Source organism: Eublepharis macularius, chromosome 8, assembly GCF_028583425.1.
Source record: "Eublepharis macularius isolate TG4126 chromosome 8, MPM_Emac_v1.0, whole genome shotgun sequence".
Classification (NCBI taxonomy): Eukaryota; Metazoa; Chordata; class Lepidosauria; order Squamata; family Eublepharidae; genus Eublepharis; species Eublepharis macularius.
Window position 1 is genome coordinate 33,434,802 of NC_072797.1, and position 24,673 is coordinate 33,459,474.

At 42.4% G+C, this 24,673-nt stretch overlaps 1 protein-coding gene across 3 annotated transcripts in view; it reads right to left on the reverse strand.

Moving 5' to 3' along the window:
* The window catches only part of PDE4D (phosphodiesterase 4D), a 741,318-nt gene extending 719,065 nt beyond the window's left edge, over positions 1 to 22,253 (reverse strand). For 2 of the 3 annotated variants that reach the window (XM_054987001.1, XM_054987000.1), the window contains exon 1: positions 22,150 to 22,253. In XM_054987001.1, coding sequence (XP_054842976.1) covers positions 22,150 to 22,191 — 42 coding nt within the window. In that variant the 5' untranslated portion in view covers positions 22,192 to 22,253. The remainder of the gene's footprint in view (positions 1 to 22,149) is intronic. The other variant, XM_054986992.1, reaches the window with a different exon arrangement.
* Positions 22,254 to 24,673: the final 2,420 nt, after the last annotated feature.

The following is a 24,673-nucleotide window of genomic DNA, read 5'->3' on the forward strand; positions in this document are numbered from 1 at the left end:
GCGCATGCACAGGCCTGCCAATTTCAGAGATTTTTATAGCTCTGAACCACTAGGGGGCGCTCTCACCTCTCAACACGCATGCATGGCTGCTTTTCCCACTGAAAATGGCTCTTAAGAGGTGAGGCGCCCTCCGACGTACCCTCAGTCCTCTTTCGCCACCGAGCCCTAAGGTAAGTACCAAAGACATTAGCGGGGAAGGAGGGAGGGTATGTGTGCCTGCATGGAAGACCTAGATGAACAACTGTTACAGGTAAGTGCAACACTGTTTTTCATCTACGGTCTTCCTGTGCAGTCCTACCTGGGAGATTACAAAGCTTAATTACCTGGATGGAGGTATTGATTAGTTGTCACAGGAAAATTGATTGCAGAACTGCTGTGCCCACTGCCGTCTCCTTTCTGTCTAGGACATCAAGGACATAGTGCTTAACAAACGTGTCAGCTGACACCCACATCGCCACCTTGCAGATATCCTGGATCAGAACCCCTCTCAGGACAGCTGCCGATGACACCTGAGACCTGGTGGAATGAGCATTAACTTCCAACGGACAAGGTAAGTTCGCAGTTCTATAACACAACAAAATAGTTTGAACAATCCAACGAGCCAAGGTTTGGGGACTAGACTTCTTACCCTCCGTTGGAGCACACAAATAGGTGAGAATCTACTCTAATAGGCTTTAAACAATCTAAGTAAAAGAGAATTGCCCTACGTACATCTAAAGAATGAAGGGTCTTTTCAGCCTCTGAATTCTGGTTACGGAAAAACACTGGTAAGGATAGTTCCTGGAACATCCTCGTCCTTTTAGGGAAGAGCGCGATGACCATGAGCCATGGTACAGTGACCTGGAACACCCCAATGGAGTAGGGGGCTTCTCTACTAGAATCACATCTTCCTCCAACCCGCTCTTAGAACGAGGGGAACTGCGGGGTGGTGAATGATCGCCCGACCCTCAATGCCTCTTATAACGGGGCTTGGATCCGATGTCCCCTTGAGGCTCAGTAGCAGTTTAGGAGGAGATCACACTTTCTATGATCGCCTTCTCGTGCTTTGAAGAGTGATGTCTTTTCTTCTTTTTCTCCAGATTCGAAGGTGGATCCGATACCATCATCAGTTCTGAGGCCTTTGGAACCAAGGAAGATTCATTCTGCTGGTTTCAAGGGGACCTTCAGTCCAAAGACATGAGCAACATGGAAGGCGTTCTGCTCCAAGGAGTTTTGGAACCTGAAGCCTTCAATCCGGAATCGTCCCGTCGGGACCAGGGTGAACGGTCTGGGACAATAGTCAGTGCCAAATGTGTCCTGCTCCAAGGAGTCCTCGACTCCAAGGGAGTCAGATCTGAGGTAGGTATCGCCGGCAGCGAACAGCTGCGGGTCATTAGGGCGATTGGATCCGATGATGGGCACGACTCCGTATGGGCTGGGGACAGACGGGAGCGTGGTGTCTTTGCTGCCGAAGGCCCAGATTGGGTAGAGTCAAAGAACTCGACGCAGCAGAGGTCTTTGTCCCTGATGGTGGGTCAGTCGCAGCCATGGCCTGTTGCCATAATGAGGCCTACAATCTCACCACTTGTTCTGCTCTGGCCTTCGGGGTGAAGGTACAGCAGTGTTTGCATGCCTGTGTGTTGTGGGTCTCCCCCAAGCAATACAGGCAGTTCGAATGACCATCAGATCTTGTCATTTTCCTATCACAGGAGACGCACCTCTTAAACAGGGCCTTCTCCGACATCTTCACCAACGCTGAACAATGAACCTCAAACAGTGAATGAAATAGAACCTCCAGTATCGGAAGCAAAAGAGGAACTGAGGGTACGTCGGGGGCGCCCTGCCTCTTAAGAGCCGTTTCCTGCATTGTGCAGGGGGTTGGACTAGATGACCCTGGAGGTCCCTTCCAACTGTATGATTCTATGATCTAGAAATTGGACTGTGCTCCTTATAATCAATCACATGGAAATATGCTATTAAGATGTGGTTAAAAATATTCTTACTAGACCCTGCGAGTCAACTAGTACACCTAATGAGGCAAGACTTATTTTTATCATCAAGTACAAATGCCTTTTTTGATAAACTGTGTGAACTGGGATTTTCGTTAGATGATAACCTGTTTAATTACTATTCAGATTATTCATTGAAAACTTTAACAGAAGTAATTTTGTCACACGACTGATCTGGGTTAATTACTGATTCATACAGGACATGTTCTTCTTTGTATTATGGTTATATTCCTGCAACTTTCTTTATAGTTGCTAATTATTTGGTTACCATAAAAAAACCCAAACACAGACACTTAATTCTTTTGGCAAGATATAATTCACTCCCAACAGCTGAATATACAGGAAGGCTTAAAGGTATTCCCTGGATTGAAAGAAATAGTTCTTGTACGTCTGGAGCAATAGAGACCATCTTACACATGCTGTTATATTGTCCTTTGTTTCTTGAAGGTAGGCGTGATGTATTGGGACTTCTTGTTAACTCTGATGTTCAGTGCTCTAATAATTATATTATTTTGAAACTGTTGTTTTCAAATGATGTGGGTTGGCTGTAAGCTCTTGCTAGATTTCTTGCATATGTTTTTAAATTATCTTAGTATTTATTGTTTTATTGATTTCTTCTGTTTCTGTTGTATCCAGGGCTCATTTCGAGGGGGAACGCACAGGAACGCAGTTCCAGTAGTTCCCAAAAGAGGTCACATGACAAGTGGCCCCACCCACCTGACCCTCAGCCATTTTGGGCCCGTTTCAGCCTGGATTGGGGCCGAAATGGCCTGGATCGGGCCTCTGACGGGTGGTGGATCACTCTCCTACTCATCAGCAGCCTGATCCTGATCATTTGGGGGCCCCTTTTCCGCCATTTTGGGCCCAATTTCGGCCCCTGAATGGCCAGGATTGGGTCCAAAACAGCCAGAATAGGTGATGTCAGGGGGTGTGGCACATGCAAATCAGTTATACTAATGACACACGTTCGGCGATGGCAAGAGGTGTGGCATATGCTAATGAGCTATGCTAATGAGTTCCTCCAGCTCTTTTTCTCCGAAATGACCCCTGGTTGTATCTATAATCCCACCAACCCATGGTTGAAGGAATTGAAAATGAAATAAAGTGAAAAGTATGCCTGCTAGTAAACAGTGTAAAATAGATGAGTTTTTAAAGAATATCTTTCCAAAAACAATCTCTATAGTTAATGATATTCCTGCGCCCACTAGTGCTAATGATTTCTTGGCGTATTTTCATCAGGATTCTTAACTGAGTGGGAAGATTTGGATGAGATTTTGAAAGAGAATGCCACTCAAAATAAGAGATTTGAGGATTTAGCCATGCTAGCATCCCAAACTCTTCTAATTTCAGAAACCTTACAAAAATTATTTGAAAAGATTAATTTACTCATAGAATACTAGGACATTTTAAAATCTAATTTGAATGGATAGGGATGTCCTGCTTCTGAGATTAAAAGATCTGCCAAACAAGTCTCTCCAATTTTACATAAGATGTCTGCAAATAGTTTGAAGGAGGAGAATGAGGAGAAGGAAGGCAAAAGGGGGGATGGGGTTTATAAGAAAAATAATGGTACTTTCATCATTGACTTTGGAACATAACAACATTATTTTGAATATTTTTCCATATCAAGGCTGTATGATTAATTGATCACTGAATTCTGCAGCTAAAACACATCTCTCTTTTCCGCTGCATGGGGAATGGGGGAAATAAAATGGGAACCAAGAGATTAGGATGTTTCTGGTTAAGTATTCTGTAGTTCGCCACTATCAGGGAGTAGTCCATGGATGGGCTGTGCAAGCTTGCCATTCTGACCCCCAAGAATGACAAGGCTGCCATAATTAATGAAACACAACTTAACTCCCTCGAAGGGGCAGAAATGGAGTACAGGTCTGTGGACTCAGTGGTGCAAACGGATGATGTGGTCCACTACCCTGTGGAGTTCCTCAACATGCTCAACCCTCCTGGCTTCCCAGCCCACAAGCTTCTGCTAGGAGTGGGGGCTCCAGTGATACTGGTCCAGAACCGCAGCCCACCCAAGCTCTGCAATGGCACCAGACTACGAGTGAAAGCCCTCTACAGGAACATCATTGAGGCCACATTGTTCATCAGCAGTGCTCAGGGGGAGTCAGTATTCATACCATGCATACCATTAGATAACCTTTTTGAGTTCAAGAGACTGCAGTTCCCCCTCAAGGTCTGCTTTGCTATGATGATTAACAAGTCCCAGGGGCAGATACTGAAGATGGCAGGAATTGACTTGAGGGAAGAGTGCTTCTCACATGGGCAGTTCTATGAGGCTTGCTCCAGAGTGAGCTCACCCAGCAGCCTGTTGATCCTGAGTGGAAAATCACCAATGAGGTCTACAAAGAGGTCCTTCAGTAGAAAAAAAAAGGTTGCATGTATTTTTCACTTTATTTATTGCACTACAATCTTTTCCTTTTCAAAATCTCGTCAATAAATGTTACATTTAGAAATTCACTTCATCAGTTTTAGGTATCAACATGCTTCGCTTTATTCAAACACTTTTGTGAAGCTCGGGTACTATGCTATTATACTACAAAACCAACTCAACCCGCCCCCACCCCCCAACCAAAAAATGTTAACATACCCATAAATATTATAACTGGATTTAAAGTCGTTAAATACTGTAGCGAAGCACGGGCATCAAGCTAGTTATGTATATGCTGGACCAATTATAATGGCTGAGATCATTCATAAGCAGTTCTATTGACTGTTGATAGAAGATCTACACAAAAGAAATACTATTGTAGAATGTGCATATCTAGCCAACCAACCTCATTATTTCATTAAGACTCTTCGCTGAAATGCTAATGATTATTTTGCTAATTGACTTGATTAACTAGTTTTATTACTTAACTGTCAGTTGTATTCATCTTCTGTACTAGAAAAAAACCCATATACTTCAACATCTGGGAATTTCAGTATATCGAAGCTCAGTTATAATGACAGCTGGGTGCACGTGGGTTGGGGAAGGTCTGCTTGGCAGCAAGCCAGCTGCAGCCAAGTTTCTTGTGGGCTAAGTCTGTCTTCTACTCCCTGCAAGTATATAAAGCTTAAGTGGGGCTGGAGGGACAAGCTGAGGAGCTCTCGGCCCTTTGGCTTTTAACCTGTGGTTCACAGACTTTGCCTTGGACTGATTTGGTTGCTGGTTCATCCAAGACATATTGTCTGGTTTGTTTATGTTGTGTGTTTGTTGTTGTTAAGTTGCTTCCAGGAGCAAAAGCAGGATACAAATACTTAAATAAATAAATACCATAGCTTACCTGGGTGCCTTGCAAACTACTCATTTGGTGGGTAATTTCATACATTAGAGAAATATCCCACATTTTTGCTTCCCACTGAGCTTCAGATGGAACAACATCTTGCTTCCACAGGCTACCAAATACGATACATGCCAGAGTCAGCATAGAAACAAAATTAGTTGCTTGTACAAACAGGATTCCTTTTCATCTATAAACTAAACAAAGAGGGTGGAATTCTTCTCGTTGAAATCTTGTAATATCTTTGGTTTCTTTGGTAAAATTTCAGGCCAGAATTGCTGTATTCAGCTGCATTACACAGAATCTACATGTGTAAATAAAAGCCTTCCTGCTGACATTCTGCCCAAAATATTCACAGATGTGGTAGAGTTGCTGTGCAGCTGTGATATTGACAGAATTCTTCAGCCCCTAACAAAGACGTCTTAAACAGAGTTACAATCTTCTAAGGTCACTGATTTCAACAGCCTATGAAGGGAGAAATTCTGCTTAAGATACCCTGTAAGATACATAGATCTGGGCAGAACGGCCTCCTTTTATGCCCGTGTCTTTTTTAAAATACAGACAATGTATGCTACTTTTAGGGCATTGGTTTTACTTACAAGTAGCCTCAAGCAGGATTCTGGAGAGGCGGCATATAAATACCGTAAATAAATAAGTGATTTCTTTCAAATGTCTGAATAATGAAAGGAAGTTGGTAAATAAATGAACTGCAAAGCTTACTAGATTAAGCCAAAATCACAATCATAGGTGAGAGCTGAAAAAAAGCAATAGGGAAAGACCAGCTCACTTATGATTTTGATTTTGGCTTAATCTAGTAAGCTTTGCAGTTGCACCCGGACAGTATACTGATGGCTTCCTCTCCTCAGCGTAAGGTGAGGTAAGGCTTACACTGAGAGGAAGCCATCACTATACTGTCCAAGTCTTTGGACTGGTTATGGGAAAGAGGAAGCTCTGAAACTAGGGATCCCAGGTCTCTTGTGGGGGCAGGGGATCCCCTGCTCCCACCCTCCGCCCCTGCCCCCACTCACCTGGCAAGTGGGGGGGGGAGGAAGGGGAACAGGCCTTCCAGGCACACTCCCATGACAGTACAACAACAACACTCCCGGGAGTGACGTCTTCACGCAGGGGCTGGGAAGGCTCCTACAATTCATCATGGACCAATTTGGGGCCCATATCAGCCCACTGTGAAGCGTGACAGCGTTCCCATCCCCTGTGCAGTGACACCACTTCTCAGAAGTGACATCATTGCGCTACCCTGGGAGCACACACAAAGACAGCTAGAAAGATGAGTGTCAGGTGAGTAAGGGGACCTGCCAGGAGAGTAAGGGGACCTGGCAACCCTATCTGGAACAGTTTCCAAAAACAGAGCAGGATCAGACTGATTCCCCAACTCTGGCCTGAGTAAACAGCTAATCATGAGTAGCAAAGACCTGCAGACTGAAGGCAAGCCATATCACACTGCAGAAAAATGGTGAGAAAAAGCCAAGCGCATCAAGTAGAAGGTAGTCTTATTAACAAGATGGAGATCCTGGAAACCGGCTTGTTAATAAATCTTTCTAACAGCATTCTCTTCTCATCATTTTAACAGACAGAAATTTTTCAGAATGTTGTTACACCCTCTCAAGTATGAACATTGGGGGTATTGTGAGATCAAGAGCTAAGCCTACTCTCGCAAGCTGTTCTCCATGCTCCCTTTGCCTGGCTTTCACAAAATGCAAACCAACCTAGGAAAACGTGGATGTATCTTAAGACCGCTGTAATAAGACGAGGCTGCTAATATAGGTCCAGCTCAAAATTCTATGAAATTACGTAGATACAACAGAGAAAAACATTAGTATTTTATTCTCCCCACCCCGTCTAAATAGATACAGTGTGGCTGCTCTTCAAAGGTCCATATAAGTTTCCACTTTCAGAGCAGTTATACCCCTCACAAACTATGGTCTGTCACCCTACAGGCTGTTCCTTAAATCTGAGGTACTGATATGAGTGTCCTCCAATGCGGTACAAGGAACTGTGGTGGGAGGAATAAATTTAGGGAAGTTCTGGGACATGCACCAAAGTGCTCCAAGTGTGTGTAGAGTTCTTTGGAACCAGGCCTGCACACATGCACACATGCACTGACATGAACGCATTTGCACACACACACACACACACACTTTCTGCCATTTATACATGAGTGTATAAAGAACACATTGATTAATACATGTGGTTAACCAGTCAATGCATAAACTGCAGTTCTGGTGCCATAATGGTTAAGAGAACTGCACTCACTTAATGGGAGCACATTAACATCTCTCTTTCAGTTAGGTGGTATTTTACTCTGTTTTGTTATTTGTGTACATACATGAAAATCTAACCCAACGGACAGGAAAGAAACATCAGCATTAGTTCTTTGGAAGTCTGTGTTTTAAGCCATGTTTTTAAATGAAGTAGTTGTGCACTTAAAACTCTCAGTACGGAAACTGAATATGTTCTCCTTTTTAAAGTTACTCTGTAAAATAAAAATAATCACCAGACTATTTTTCAGCTGCAGGATACAGATCGTCTACCTACAATCTGAGTTACCAATAATTTTCAGAAATGCCTGACATTTCCCACTGGTCCCCAGGAAACTCATCCTTAATGCTAGTAGCTGCTGTAAGAAATACCGACTGTAAGAAATATATGCACACAGCAGGTTCTGAACTGGTGAAGAAGGACAGGCAAGCTGGAACTCTGATTTTAGAAGCTAAATCACTACAATTAAGAGCACAGATACAGAGAACTAGGCATTTAAATTTTCAAGGCTGATATTAATTGCACCAAACTGGTACATAATTGAATTAAAGTTGTCATGTTTCATTTGAATGCAGCTTTCTAATAGAGGAGCAGAAGATGGTTTCTGAATAGACAGTTATTTAGCATTCTGCATTCATGAGGGACATTCACTTCTCACAGGGTACACAAAAGTCTGGGGAGTTCAGTGCTAGAATGCATGTTCTGCATGTACAAGGCGGCAGACTCAGCCCCTGGAATCTCCATTAAAAGAATTGCAGGCCTGGGAAACACTTGAAAGCTGTTGTTAGTCAAAGAATGGGCTAAGTGGACCACTAGTTTTAATCCAGTATGGCAGCTTCATGCATTAATAAAGGGCATAACATTCCGAAACAACTGAGGCCTTGGTTGCATCTGCATAACGCTGAATATTGTGCTACAGAATTCATTCACAACAGGACTTCTCTTCATTGATAGCCCAATCCAGTTGCGAACCATTGCTACAGCGCAAGATCCACTGATGCGTGGATGCATACATGCAACAGATTGGGGTGGTAGAATGAATCAAACCAATTCATACCTACGTTGGGAATCACACTTTTCAATGTTTTCTTATATAAAAATCTTCTATTAAGTTTAAAAAAACATCTAGCACAACAAGTAGCAGTCTGGAAATAAACTTATCTCCAGGTTTCTTAATTTTCTTTTGCATGGTATCATCTACATGCAGGACCATTCAAAAATGGCACCTCCAAAAATGGCACCATGAAGCAGCATGGAAAGGGGCATTTAAACCTCCAATCAGCTGTTTGTTGGAGATCTCCCCGACAAGCAGCTGATCCAAGCCAGTGGGGGGAATGTCCCTTTCCCTGCTGCTGCAAAGCAGCACAAAAAGGAGCATTTAACTCCCCCCCCCGATCAGCTGTTTGTCAGGGATCTCCCTGACAAGCAGCTGATCCAAGCCAGTGGGGGGAATGCCCCTTTCCCTGCTGCTGTGAAGCAGCACAGAAAGGGACATTTAAACCCCAATCAGCTGCTTGTCGGGGATCTCTCTGACAAGCAGCTGATCCAAGCTGGTGGGGGGTGAAATGCCCTTTTACCTGCTGCTGCAAAGCAGCACAGAAAGGGGCATTTAAACCCCCCGATCAATTTCCTTGACTCAAACAAACCAGTAGCAGTTTATAAGACTTAGAACAAAATCTTAACTCATAAGTAAACTCCACTGAAATCAGCAAGGCTTAATCTCAAGTAACCACCTACAGGATTAAGCTGTGCATATAATATAGATTAGTTGGGAAAGTCATGTATTAGTAATAGTAAATTCAAGATACTTAGTTAATTTTGAAAATTAACCAGCAGTTATCAACATACGACATCTCTACAACTACTATATCCTTTTACAATTTTTTAATCTCATATCACTCACTGGTAAGTTTAGCAAGGCAGATTTGTAAATGTTTAAAACAACCCTTGTGACACAATTATTTCACCAGTAGAGGCAGGCATGAACCGAAATACAAACCAAAGTTCATCATGAACCAAGCCAGTTTGTGGTTCGTGAACCGGTGGTTCATGGGAGCTCATTTCTCATGAACTGTGACAAATATAACCTGGTTCGTTTGGTTCACATATCAGTTTGTCACTGCAGACACCCTGGTGCCAATCAATCAGTTTCCTAGGCAATGAGGGGGATGGGCTCTCTGCAGACCTTCTGCTGACCCAGAAGTGATGTTTTCATGAACTGAACGAACTGGTTCATGAACTAGGGCAAGTTCACGAACGTTCATGGTTCATGAAACACGACAAACCATGAACCACATGGTTCGGAATTTTCCTGGTTTGTGCCCATCTTTATTCACCAGTAAAACTCTAGAACCACCCAATGTCTATAGGTAATAAGCTATTCCAATTTCTTTGATTTACTAGTAAAATATCAATATACAGTGATTTTTGAGATTTACCAGAAAATTCTGACATTTTCCAGCACCCTTCAGGTTAAGAAGAAGTGGCACAAACCAATCTCATTCCATTATTTCTTGCATGGTATCCTATGGGCTGTTGTTCATTCAAACATACAACTGCCATTTTCAATGGCAAAGAAGAAGGGTGGGTAGTAGGGCAAAGATTCCAGGGTTTGGCTTTCTCACCAGAAATATGATTTTCCTGCACCTTTATTTTATAGTGATACATTAATAATACAGAAACACAATTCATGTGATGTGAGCAAATACAGACAGGTATGCAAAAGAACAGACGCAGAACTACAGCCCACCTTGTTTCTCAAAGGACAACCTGATGCCCCAGAAGGCCTACAAGAAGCACGTGGAGGTCAAATCCTCCTCTTGCTTCTGCCCTCCAACAATTAGGAGTCAGAAGTACCCTGCCTCTACACTTGGAGCTTCCTTTTAGCGACCATGGCTAACAGCCATTGATAGACCTGTTCATCATATGTTCATCTAATTCCATGTAAACTAGGGGCCACAGTTACTTCCTATGGCAGTGAGTTACACAAGTTAATGATGTGTCCTTCCCTTTGACATAGGCTTGTTTCAGTGGAGAAAAGAGGACTGAGAGGTAAGCTGCTTCAAAAGATCAGTCTGTTGCTTCTGCTGGTTTGTTTAAAATCTTGAATGCTTACAGCAACAGAAATTGTTCCAATTAAAGATGTCAATCTCCCCCTCCAGTTTTGATTTCTTAAGGGACCAACTTGGCAGCCACACTCAGCAATTTTTCATCCTCTAGAGAAAAACCTTTTTACTCCCTTTTGTTAGGCAGTAGTTACTGTTTTTCCCTCTCATTTCTCACAAGCATATTTGGGTGGGTGAGTGGGAAGACAAATCCATTAAAGACTTGCACTTCTTGTAGCTGGGAAATCCTCCTCCTCCTCCTCCACTTCCCAGTTATAAAACACTTCCTTATTTTCACCCACCTTGCCACAGACTGCTTTCCCTATGCAATGTCTGGATCTCAGCATGCTTTGTGTAATGTTGAAATAGCCACCAGCTGGCAGATCAATGATATGAAACGTTCTGCCATAGAACAAGAAGAGTTGGACATTAAATAATAATATTTGCAAAGCTCACACAGCGAAGAAAAATCAGATCAGCATTTTGTAGCTTGTGTTGACTTTTTAAAATGCTTACAGAGAAAGCTCAAAAGTGTCTTTCCTGTGCCGAGAATATGCTTTGGTTAAAAACGTAGCTTTATTTCTGTGATTCCTCTCCCAGCATTCCAAGTATATTTGTAGCTCTAACGGCATCTAAATAAACAGACCTGTATCCCCACTAGGGATATAGAGTTTTATAAAACCCAATATTTTTTCACAATTGGGTATTGGGAAGGCCATAAATATCAGTATACCCAATATTTGGGTCATCCCGTACCAGTTTTGTTATTTGGATTCTTTTTTTTTTCAGAATTCCAAAATTATCTGGATTCATTATTCCCTATGGGAGAATCTTTCTGGGGGGGTGGAGGGGATGTTTTTCAAGCAAATTACAAAAAAACTGCAGAGAACTGAGGGTTCTCTGTCCATTAAAGATCCCCTAAGTTGCAAAAAATATTGGGTCAAGGGATCCAATTCTACAGGCCCTGAGCAAGGTGCCTGCAGCAACTCTCTATTGTTTCTTATGGGGGGGATCTAATGCTTTTTCCAGGGCAAAGATGCCCTAGTCAAACACACAAGATATAATCTGTGTCCCCATCATACTTTACTAGATCTAATAAGGTTCTGGGAGAAGCGAAGCATCATTTTAAGTTTTAGAATGATTCTGGTTACAGATTAAGAGCATAATCTTGGGTGTAGTTCTTTTGCTGCAAAAAAACACATCCAAAGACATGCTGCCCTAAGCAGAGCTACACCCTTCTAAAACCACTAACTTAGTTTCACTGTTTAGGTGACTATATCAAATTGGTAATTGTTTTTAATGGGTTAATACAGTCCTTTGCTAACTTCAACATTCAGTACATGATTTATGGAGGATGCAAGTTACTATGCTTAGGGAAATTACTGTTCTCTTAAGGAATGAATAAGAAAATGTAAAGGTAAAATGAACAAAATGCAGGAAAGAAGGCCCATTGGTCAATCACTTCTCAAAATGTATACACTTGGAAAATTATTTTCATTTTTTGTAATCTTTTTTTTAATCTTCAACATGAATCCTACTGGTTATTCACATTAGAAACAGTGACACCTAAAGGTTTATAAATGAAAAACATGGAGTTTACTTGTTTGTAATTTCAGGTTTCCTTTTATGTTATATCCACAAACTTTTATGTATGAGATTTCAAGTCGGATATAGCTGATTTGACTCAAGCAAATTAAAGTTTTTAATGGAGACTCTTGTATGAGATTTTTTTTTCTTACTATACAGTAGTAGTTATTTTGCTCAATCATATATATAGTTCAAACCAGACATTACATTTTTAACAAGTTAGGCCAGACCTAAATTCCCCACAGTCAGACAACTGTGGTGAACGAACTGCCTAAGTGTCACTGCCACAGGTACCCAGTTCAGATCAGGACTACATAATGGTGGGAGGGTTTCAGTCCCCCTCCCCTCAATTTTCTTGACCTAGTATTATTTACCCTTGGGGAGGATATTCCATGTGCAGTATTAAGTTTTCATAGCTTTTAGAGAAAATAATTAAGCATTAATATTACTCCCATTCAGCAGTCACTGGCTGGCTACCCATCAGCTACTGGGCTCCCTTCAAGATTTCGACTCTCTCATACAAAGCCCCTCATGGTCTCAAGCCCTCATACCTGCAGGACCACCTCCCTCCACCATGGCAGCTTTGCTCATCTAAGCATGGCTTTCTGCAGGTGATACCCTGCAAAGGGGCAAAATCAATGACTGCCCATATACACACATTCAATGTTGCAGCCCTCACCTTATGGAACAGCTTGGCCCCCACTTTGCTGGTTTTTCGGGAAGTCTTTTTTTACACAGATATACTATAAGGAAATGGTCTAGAAAGTTACTTTGGTAAAGGGACAGGGACTGTAGACTATACTACTGTGCACTGTCTGTTGCTGTAAGTATGCTCCTACTGTGTAACTTCTGCATCATTTAACATGCCTCATTTAAATATCTTATACTTGGTTTTTGCCTCTTTTTTCAGATTTCTGCCTGTTTTCAGATATCTCAACACTCAGGAGGCTTGTTGACTCTGAAAGATGTCATTATGCAATATCATTGTTCAAGCTCTTCAATGTCCGTTCAGCTGACGTTCAAATTTTGAAGTCAGAGTTTGAAATCGAAGTTCTATTAAAGTTCAACTTTACCTATCAGTCTGTAGTTGAAATCCAGGTTTTCTATTTTACAAATTGTGCAAGGTTTTTTTTTAATCTAGCTTGATCTTTTTCTTTATTATTGATCGGATTTTATGCATATTTTTGTACATTGCTTTACCTTTACACATACAAATGCCTACACTTATTTACTGTATTCAGTTGGTTGAATCCAAAATGATCCATATTAATCCTGCTCTCCTGCTTTCTCCTCCCCTAGCAGTCCCCTCTGACTTTAGGAGCCAAGCTACAAGTGATACCTTACACAGGTTGGACACTTGTCAGCTTACCTCAAGTTTTGATGGGAAATGTAGGCATCCTGGTTTTACAGCTTGGCTCTCCATTACAGCTGCAAGACCAGGATGCCTACATTTCCCATCAAAACTTGAGGGAAGCTGACAAGTGTCCAACCTGTGTCAGGCGTCACTTGTAGCTTGGCTCTAGGAAAGATGATTCCAAGTGTCACGGGATCCACATGAAATAATAGCCATGTGGGCTGCTGTGCAGGAGCAAGGCAAGACAAGGGGTAAAGTTGCCCACTCATCCATCAGTGCAATTCTGCAGATGGAAGAGGCAAAAGGAGAGATTTTCCCCCTTCCTCCTCCTCACTCAGCCCAGTGGCCCACATGAAAACATCATACCCTGGCAAGTACCACTTACTGTCCTGAAAAGAATTTAAAAGGGAAAACACCACCCACAGGTGGAAGATTTCAGTCTAGACCTTGTAACAGCCAACTCTCTACTCTTTTGAACCATGAATTTTTGATAACTACATCTCCCCTCCTCCCTCAAGGAAAACAGACATTTAATATTCATGCCTAATATTTGCAAAGAAGATTTTTAACAATTGTCTATGAAAATAAAAAGCATTAAACTCTGCATGCATTCATCCTTATTATTACAGCTCACTTAATATGCATTATCACGTTATGTTCTAAAGCCCCTGCTAAAGGAATGTGGCATATAGGATGTATGACGCAAGAACAACCAGAGAATTGGCTAGAAGATCAAAAAGAATTTTTTTTATCCATCCAACAATGATATTTTATTGCTTCCAGTGTTCCAAAACAACAGTGAATCTGCCCAGAAAATTTTCTTTTTTTCCTTTTGTCAGTAATCATACTGAATCCCATCTACGTGTTCAGTTCAATGCCATCATGTTTTTACAGCACAATTCTATACAGTGTTAGTGATGCCTAAATCCACTGAAATGAATCGGCTTAGGTGTGCCAGCCCTGCATATCTGAGCGAGCGGTAAATACTATTCTCTTTGCAATCTATTTTTACTTTATTCTTCCAAATAAATGCAAAGTGTATGTGTCAACTATGCAAGTAGACTGTGCAAATCTAAACTATGCACCAGCCTACCTGTTTTATTCTATCTACTACATATAGTTGCGTGTAAATTAAGTAAATCAGTCGTTTGGATCCTAGAGAACCAAATAGCCATTGGTGATCGGGGCCACTTGGAAACACGGCAGAGGCTTCTGCAACCCGTGACAACCCCTAAGGGTTGCATAAAATACAAAAAGTAAAAAATGATGCATTGGGGGTTCAAAACAACACCCATCATCTGCAGAGGCAAAAAAAAAAGGTTGCCAGGAAGAAGGAAAGAGGAAATAACGGGGAAGGGGGAGACGAGATGTCCCCTGCAAGTCTCCTAATGATCTCTCTCTAAACCCAGCTCTGGTAGGCCATTCCAAAATGGCACACACACACACATACAAAGGGTGCAAGCTCTGATAAAGGAAAAATGTGCAATTCTAGGTGGAGGGATGGTGAGAAGAAGCCGGGCTGACTGGTGCATGGATTCCTATGCCCTCATCGTAAAAACCCTTTGAAGGGTTTTCACCATAAGAACCAGAACTTTGAACTGAGTTCAGAAACAAACAGGCAGCCAATGGTTTTGCTTTTTAAAAAGTATAACATCTTCAAGATGACTCGCCCCTGATAACAGGCAGGCAAACACATTTTCCCCCAAATGAGCTTCCAAATTGTAAAACATGATACAGTTGCCCAACTGCGAGGTTACCTCTCAAGATGGCCAGATGGGCGGAGTCTAACGGAGGAAAAGTTGATGAACCAGATATAATTGTTAGAAGGCGCTTCTAGCAACAGCGCCAACCTGTTTCTCAAGTAACAGAACTAGCAACATGACAAAAGACGGACATAGTTACTCCTCTGGAATTTGTCATTATGAACGACAGCTAATGTAGCAGCATAACATGGAAATCCAGCAAGTTGCTCAGATACAGAATATTCCTATTCACTTAGGCAACCAGTTCACGCATCTAAGAAAATGGGGTCTAATGCGCAAAAGCTTAGGCCACAGCCAGTTTTTGAGCCTTTGAAGTCTTACAAGATTCTCTGTTGCTTTCGCTGGAGGCAGGCAGAACACAGCAACCCCTCTGGAATTAATCCGAGTTCAAGATCCCACTCCATCCTCTCTTTCCCATGCCAGCATAAGCACACAGGGCAAAAACCAGCCTCTTGGTTCCTTCCTGACATTTGCTGCTGCCGTTGCCATCTGCTCCACAGTGCCGAGACTGATTGTTCTATATTTTTGAGGAAGAACTCCTTTCTTGTACGCCCTCAGTTTTTCACACCAGTTGGTTCCTCCTGAAGAGCTTTCTGTAGGAATATGCTCACTGGCATCCAGAGCAGAAGACCCCAGACATATCCAAGCATTTGCTTTCTGGGGCTGACAACTTTCTGGAGCACTTGGTCACAAGTCCGATAGTTTGATCCGTCCATCCTTCCTTCCTTCACTTACATAGATTTCAAGCTCTCACAGGAATATTAATCCCAGTACTACTACCACAATCTCAACTGCATTGTAAAGTGCAGGAAGGTTGAAACATGATTGTACGTCTCCTTTTGAAACACCAATGGTGCCAAATCAGAGCAGTGAACAACAGTGACCTTTCCTGAAAAAGGAAGTGTTGGCAGGGTGCCTTTTGGAAACATTTCGGAGCGCATTAAAGGCTCTCCTTCATGATGAAAATATTCACCCTAAACATTCAGTTCAGCCTACAATATGTGTGTGTGTTTGCCTTTGAAATTCTCTTTTAGATAATTTGGTCATTTCTGTGCTAATTTGTACACACAGTTTCCTTACACATGAATAACTGTAGCTCATTTGCTCCCATGTTGCATGCCCACAATCACGTGGAGAAATCGTCGTGTCAACTGGGTACTCAGCCAGTAATTGGTGACAGCTGGTACCCACTGTGGGTGGTGGGGCAGAGGGCAGAGTAATCAATGTTAGTAGAGCCAATGCAGCCAACTAATGCCGGTTTTGTCCCTTGTCTCCCTGGCAGTGATAACAGAAAACATATAAGCAGTGACTGATCTTTGCGCAGGTATCAGCCGAATACATCTTCTTTTACTATTGTGTTTTCAACAACAGAAGGAATACGCAGTACAGGGCAGAAATCCTGCCAGATGCAAGGTCCCCCCACCCCAAAAAAAACCTACTGAACAAACTAACCAATAGAGTAAGGTTTATGAGACAAAGAAAGCTATGAGCACCTTAATTTGAGGACTATTTGTATGTAATTGACACAAAAATAAATGTTTGCAGTCACATAAAATGAAAAGAAGGAAAAGAAATTGGCAGAAAAATAAAGATTCACGGGTTTGATTCACACAAGAGAAATATTTAATGGGAATTTTTGAGTTGAAACACTGGGGCTGTGGGGAGACAGCAGCATGAGACCGTGGGAAGGAGAGGAGACAGCAGCCAAGCAGCCCTTTGTGGCGTCTGGATCCAGCTCCTGAAAAACACCCTTCCAGCTCCACCTACCACAGTGTGTTGCTGACAGCCAGCATAGGGTAGCATTTAGAGCATCAGACTAGGATCTGGGAGACCCAGGTTCAAACCCCAGTTCTGCAGTGGAAGCTCACTGGGTATCTGTGGGCCAGTCACACAGGCTAACCTACCTCACAGAGTTGTTGTGAGGATAATATTGAAGAGGGGAAAATGTTGTAAGTCACTTTGGTTCCCCACTGGGGATAAAAGGAGGGTATAAATGAAGTAAATAAATCAGACAATGAGTCATGTGACTCATCAGCCACCTTACAGGGTGATTGTTGTGAGGATAATAATAACATACTTTGTAAACCACTCTGAATGGGCATTGTTCTGAAGGGGGTATATAAATGGAAAGTTGTTGTTTTAATTCATATTGGTATTGGATTTTATCTGCTTTGAGCATCAATTTTTGGCTGAAAGAAAGAATAAAACCTCAACTTGTCAAATAAAGGACAATATTCCACACAACAAGCTGTTTATGTACATCATTTGCTCTGCATAGCCAGTTAATTTCACGTTGCATCATCACTGGAAGCCACCCACTCTGTGTTGGGATTTGAACTCACACCTGGCAAGGTACATTTGCAGACACACACTCCTCCCAGCATCTTTTCTGCATATTCCAGCAGCATGAAAAAGCAGAAGTAACGCTCTAAAGGGCCTTTCATGGCTGCCTTTGTGTGAAAGAATCAAAGCAATAGGAGAGACAGAACAGATAAGAGCAGGTTGTCTTTCATGTGAATAGCCCTCACTATCTGATACAGACAGAACATGCACCTGCAGGGATCTCTTATGTAGGGAATAATGCATGTGCTGTGACATTGTGTGAAGTCCATGAAATCAGAGATGGGCTGCAGATGAAGCTGAAATCCTAGAATCACTGCAGTAAAGATCATGAATATGAAACATACAAAAAATTAATAATGTTCTCCTCTTACCAAGGAAATAATCTTCACCTTAATCTCCTTTAATTAATTTGAGGCATTAATTTGCTTTGCATTTACAGGTCCTGTTTCCACAATACAATCATTGTTATTATAGTGACAGTTGAAAGTGGATGTTAACTCACTGCAAACAGATTAAGAGTTTAGGATTTTCTGTGGCCTGCATCTAAAAAATTTTTAAAAAAAGGATAATCTCTTTAGTAGACCCCATGAGGTGTAATTCAATATTTTGCCAAATGCTAGCCTGATGAAATCATTTTTCCCCACCTACAATATTTAAGTAATTCAAGTTAACAATAGGCTACTAATGAGCTTTGCATCACTTTGTTTTTCAAAGCTCTAGATTTTATCAATTATTTAACCACCAGCAAGGACAAATTCAGAAACAAAAATCATTGACGTTTGGCAGGGGGTTTTTTTGCTATTTTTTAAAGGGTGCCAGTATACGTATATAGGGTCATGTCATGAACCCCTCTAACACAGGCAATGACTTCGAGTCACTCTAAATGTTCTTCTTTCATGAGTTCTGAATGGAGCCAACTCGTGCTCATGCCAACACACACAGCAGCTCTGGGGAATGGCTTGCATAAAAACAGGGCCATTTCCACATGGCTTACCTGAAGCCGCACCATACTGCAACATTGCAGATCGTGCCGGGGAAAACGCGAAATATTGCATTTTCTCGTGCGAGTTTTGTGCGACGTCGCGCAAAACTCGTGCAAGAAAACGCGATATTTCGCGTTTTCCCCGGCACGATCCGCAACGTTGCGGCATGGCACAGCTTCAGGTAAGCCATGTGGAAACGGCCCAGGAGAGCCCAAAATGAGCTTGGAAAGCTGCCACCAGAGGAAGGAGAGCTCCTGTCTTTCTCCTAAGCTTTCCCCCCCAATGCAAAAATAATGAGGGGTAGGACAGTTTTCCCATTTCCACTACCTCACATGCACAAAATACCTCCATGTGGAGCAGATGAAACAAGAAACTCTCCCCCCCCCCCACACACACACACTCTTTTTGCATAGGGAAAAAAGCTTTGGGGAAAGGCAAGAGCTCTCCCTCCCCTTCAGCATTCGGGCTCTCCTTTCTTTCTGCAAGCCGTTCGCCAAAGCTGCTGTGTATCTGTGGAAGCCTGGGTTGGCTCCATGGAGAACTCGTGAAGGAAGTAAGGCTTAGAGTGACCTTCGGACTCGGAGTGCTCAGATGAAGAGTCTGCTGAGCCAAGGCCAGGGGACCAGAGGGGTCAGAGAGGGCCTGGCACTGGAGGGGCACCTGCCAACCACGCTCCAGTAGTGCCTGAGGCCACCCTGCCAGGGAGACCTTGCCACCAGCCTCAAAGATAACCACTAGGACACAAACCTGGGCCTGCAATTCCTCAGGACCCAGTGCCCCTCTGCAAGAACAGTGTCAGCAAGACCCAGGCTAAGACAGAACAAAGGAAGTGAAGTGACAGACCGGCAGCACGCGATCAGTGCCTGGACCCAGCACAGGGCTTTGAGAGTGCTGCTGCTTTGCAGGATCCTGGCCAGGGCACAGCTTAGTCTCAGGAGCTCAGACAGATTACCTCTCAGCCTAATTAGACTGAGGCCTGAGAAGGCTGCATTGCTAGGTAAACCGATACACTATGTACAAGCCCTGTGTGCCAGCATCTTGCCTCCAGCTCTAGTGGAGCCTCCCAAGTCTAACCAGTCAAGCCTGAGGCCTTACTTCAGAGGAAACTAGACCAAGCCTGCATGCAGAGCACTGGACAGTTTGCACTGATTTTCACCAACTCCTGCCTAAGGACTTGGGAGAGCACCCACACAAGGTGTCAGTAATCTGTACCAATGAGTACTGCCACAAAGAAAGTCAAGATAGTTGATATCTGTAATGAATGAGAAATCACCAGTCTTTCGTCAGAGGAGTCCTAATTTAACAAATCTGGTCAAGCCAGAGGAGTCCCAATCCTAATTTAACAAATTCAGGCTGGAGAGTTCTTTTAAAAGAACAACTCAGAGTTGCCACCTTGTTTTTTTAGCAAGGCTCTTAGGCCTCGAGACATTTTAGAGACAAATTCCCTCACCCCAGGCAAATAAAGCTTCACCCATCAAGTTTCTGTCCTGCAACTGTTAAAGAGGCATGGGAACCCTGGCTGGGTCGAAATGAAGGTGTCACCTTTAAATCTTCTAATAAATGCTATGTCCCCTAGGCTGCATAGAAGACACTGAAAAACCCCGTGGTGGCCCCTGAAAGACACCTATGTCCTCCTCCATCTTGTCCGTTGGAGCTGCAGCTCAAGCACAACCAGATCAGACTCCTTCCCTCACCCTAGTTACTCCAACCTTCCCTTGCACCCTCCGTGGCTCAATTCAGCGTGACCTCGCCATGCCTCCTGTCCAGCTGTACTCAACAGGGGTTTGATGAGGCAGCTGATTGGCAACAGGACAGTAAGTTGTGACCCCCCCCCCCTGCTAGGCAGACTTCTCCCAGCATCAATCACTCCACAGTCCCACCCATAATTACAGTGAAAGAATTTGGAAGAAAACCTAAAGGGATGTTCCAGCATGTTTTTGGCAGAAGTGCAGGTGGCTCCAGCCTGGCTCAGGAAGCCAAGCAGGCAGGGGATGCCCCTGCTTGCAGGTGGCCTCTCTTAGCAACCCACAGAGGTGAATGGCCTGTCACCCTTATGGAGACCAGTGCTTTTTTTTTTATGTGCCAGTACCCCAGCACAGACAGCCCAACCCCTGCTGGCCAAAAGAGGTTCTGGTACAGTACACCTGGTCTGTGCCAGCAGGAAAAAAGCCCTGCTTAATACTGATAAACACTTACTTTGTTAATGATTTAATGTTCCTGTTATGGTCTTGCTCATTTTCTTTGTTTTTAGCGTGCATACACAATAGAAGTATCGTATTTTGAGAGATATGGGTAAATGGAAGATCTGACCCAGGACTTAAGGTGTGGCCTGTACTGGATGGGGTAGCACTGCCCTTGAAGGAATAGATTCCTAGTTTGGGGTGCTCTTGGACCCATGGCCTATTGCTGGATAAGCAGGTGGCCACCGTGGCCAGGAGTGCTTTTTACCACCTTTAACTGGTTAGACAGCTGCAGCCTTTCCTGGGCAGATAAGATCTGGCCACTGTGGCACGTGCCCTGGTTACATCGAGTTTAGATTACTGCAATGTGCTTTATGTAGGACTAACCTTGAAAAGTGTTCAGAAGGTTTAGCTGTTGCATCCAGGATGTTAACTGGAGTCAGTCATAGGGACCATATCACTCTCGTTTGGGCACATCTACACTGGCTCCCAATTTGTTTCCAGGCTTAATTCAAGAGACTGAAGTTGACTTTTAAAGCCCAATACGGCTTGGGACCAGCATACCTGAAGGGCCACTTACTCCCTTGCAAACCTACTAGACCACTATGGTCCTCTCCGGTGCTCTGGCCTTCTGAGGTTAGGTGGGTGACAACCTGGGCCATGGCACCAAAACTCTGGGACTTCCTGCCTAGACATACTCTTCTGTTACCATATTCCGCCAGCAGATGAAAACTTCCATTTTCTCTGGTATTCTCTCAGTGATACCTCCTTTCTATCCTATGTTTTAATTGTTGTTATTATGTAAGTCCATTTTATGGTATTGCATGTATATTTTAGCTTGGTTTTGTTTTAATTATGTCTTTTTGATTCTTTTTAATGGTTTTTAAAAATTTTAATATATATACTTTTAAACTTTTGCCCGACTTGGCATCCCCAATCAGGCAGAAAGACAAGATATAAATGTTGTAAATGAATAAATAAAACCTCCTACATGATTCAATATAGACAAACAAAAACCCCATGAATTCAGCACCATTAAATTACTCATTTTTTCTAAAGATTATTACAAAATTAGAGAAAAACGTGTGAGAGAAAACACAAGAGAAAAAAAGCGCTATCACACTGACATTATGAGCAAAATCAGATAGGAAATGATGTGATTTTCACAAGTATTTCCACTTTGGCTTAAACATATTCAAGTACCCATGGAAATATATGAAACAGGCAAGGAAACCCTTGATTATTTCTTTACAATCAGTTAAAAAAATTTAAAGAAATCAGTTACTTACACTTTTGCTCCTGGCATACAAACTATTTGTGTTCTTGTTCATGATGCTGCAGTCCCTGGTTTTATATTGATTTTAAATACAGATGATCCAGCTCTTGCCCATTCAAATACCTGCTGGCCAATGGAAAGAAAAATAATCTGCTGTTATTTCACACAACTGAATATGGCACTGCACTAGCTGGGCAATCAAGATCACTTAGTGATTAACAATCCACAGAGCCTTAAAATGATATCGCAAAGGACAGCTGAACAAGTCCCCCTGAACAGCGTAGGTCTGGGATTGCTCCCACAAGTCCCACACCCTACACAAAGGTTCTTCATTGTCAACACCCCCCCACCCCTGTGCAAAAACAGGGCCTTTGGTGAGTTCCATTAGTCTGATCCAAAGACCCTTCAAACCAGGCATCTTAATTATTTTATTTATTTATTTAAAATGTATGTGCTGTTTTTCCTTATGATTCAAGGTGCCTTCCAACACAATTAAAACATTACTGGTCGTTTCCACACACATTGAATAATGCACTTTCAATGCACTTTAGTTATCCTTTAGAAGTAGATTTTTTGTTCCACACATGGAAAATCAGTTATAAATGTTCACTAAAGTGTTTTGAAAGTGGATTATCCAACGTGTGTGGAAACAGCCACTGTTTAAAACCGATAGAATAAAACCCTTTTAGATAATGTGGGTCCTAGCCTGTTAAGGATCGGAAGCAAACTAGTGGCCAAGGTAGCTGTTTTAAGAGGAGCAAGAGATGCTCCCATCAGCTAACCTCTCAGACAATAATTGGGCTGCTATGTTCTAAACCAGCTGCAGTTTCCAGTTGTCTTCAAGGGCAGTCTTGACATAGAGCATATTACAGTAATCCAGCCACAATGCTACAAAGCATAGATCCACTTTTTAAAAGTACACAGCAATCAAGAAAGACAGATTATTCTGTGCATTGCTGAATTATTTACTTAAACTTTATGTCATTTCCAAATGTTAATTTTAAACCGCAGACCTTCTGGAACTGGCGGAGAGAGAACTATTTGATTCAGATTGCTCAACACGTTTTGCCTGACTCATCCATTGACCAACACAGGATAAATATTTGCTTTCTTTAATCTCAGTTGGTGATGCTGTTTACAGACTTTTCATTATTACAGCACATCAGAAATGAGCTAAAAAAGAAGTCCTAGGTGAAATCAAACACATAACGGGTTATGAGATTCCCCTCTTACCAGAGCTCCTTCTTTTAGATCAATGGGACAAATACCAGGTCCCCTTTCCCCCCTGATAAGAAAAGATCTTATTGCCACTCTATTAGTAGCTGCAAAAAGTGCAATAGCTACACTTTGGAAATCAAAATCCATCCCCTCAATCGATAATTGGTATAACAAAATTTGGGATCATTTTATTTCTGAGAAATTATATGACAAAATCTATCAAGTAGAACACTTCCCGCAAACTACGCATTTTATTGAGAAATGGTTCCCATTCTTTGATTATATTGAAAATAACAGTTCCTTACCTGGATTTAAAGCCTTTAATATGTATATAAAAATGTAAGCTGGGAATCTGAGTCATCGTATTAGATACTGTATTCATACTTTTTCTGAAAAATGTACTTAGAGAACCAGACATAACTTCTCGTACTTTAGAAAGTTACAAACTGTGTTACTGTTATATCTCGTTATGTATGGTTTATTGTTTTATATTGTTATCTTATTGTAATTTTGTGAGTTATAAGGTTTTAATAAAAAAAAATTTAAAAAGGCAACCAGCTGCCAGAATTCTTCAAATTAAAAAAAGAAGAAATGAGCTAAAAAAGAAATGGGGAAGAAACTCCAGCATTCCACGCTGATAAGAATAGTAAGAGTGAAACAGTTGGTCATATGGCTACACACAGAGAAGTCAGCCACACATCTGCCTAACACCGTTGTGGACTCTAGCAAATGAAAGGGCTAAAACATACTGTTATAATTTCCACAGTTGCTTAACAACTGGTGCTCAGGACTAACCCCAGGAATGAATCCACAACAGAGGGCCAAGCTACAAGTGACGAATGACACTTGAACGGCAAGTGTATTTCTCCCTGTTCACTTGCCCTCCACTCAATCCACTTGCCGTTCAAGTGTCATTCGTCACTTGTAGCTTGGCCCTGAGTTAAAGTAAGTAAAACTTGAGTTTGGGCCACAGATAAACTGGCACCATTGCTGAGACCTAATTAACTAGAAGTTACCCAACATTGTATGGCAATTTGGATCTTTTTCACTAAGAATATATATCCACAACTGTTGCCAAGTAGGCCCCCTCCCCTGCTTTAAAGCCTGCTATGAATTGTGTTAAGAGTTTCCTGCGTCACTGTTTTACTGCTGCACCATAGACTGCTTTGCACGTGTGTGCTCTGATACACGTGTCAGTTTCCTGCCTGCGTGTCAACCACCCTGCTGCTGCTATAGACTGTGTAGTTCACTGACTCCATGTTTGGCTAACTGCACAAAGGACTCTCTTTCTGGGCAGCCCTGCCCTGACCTGTATCTGG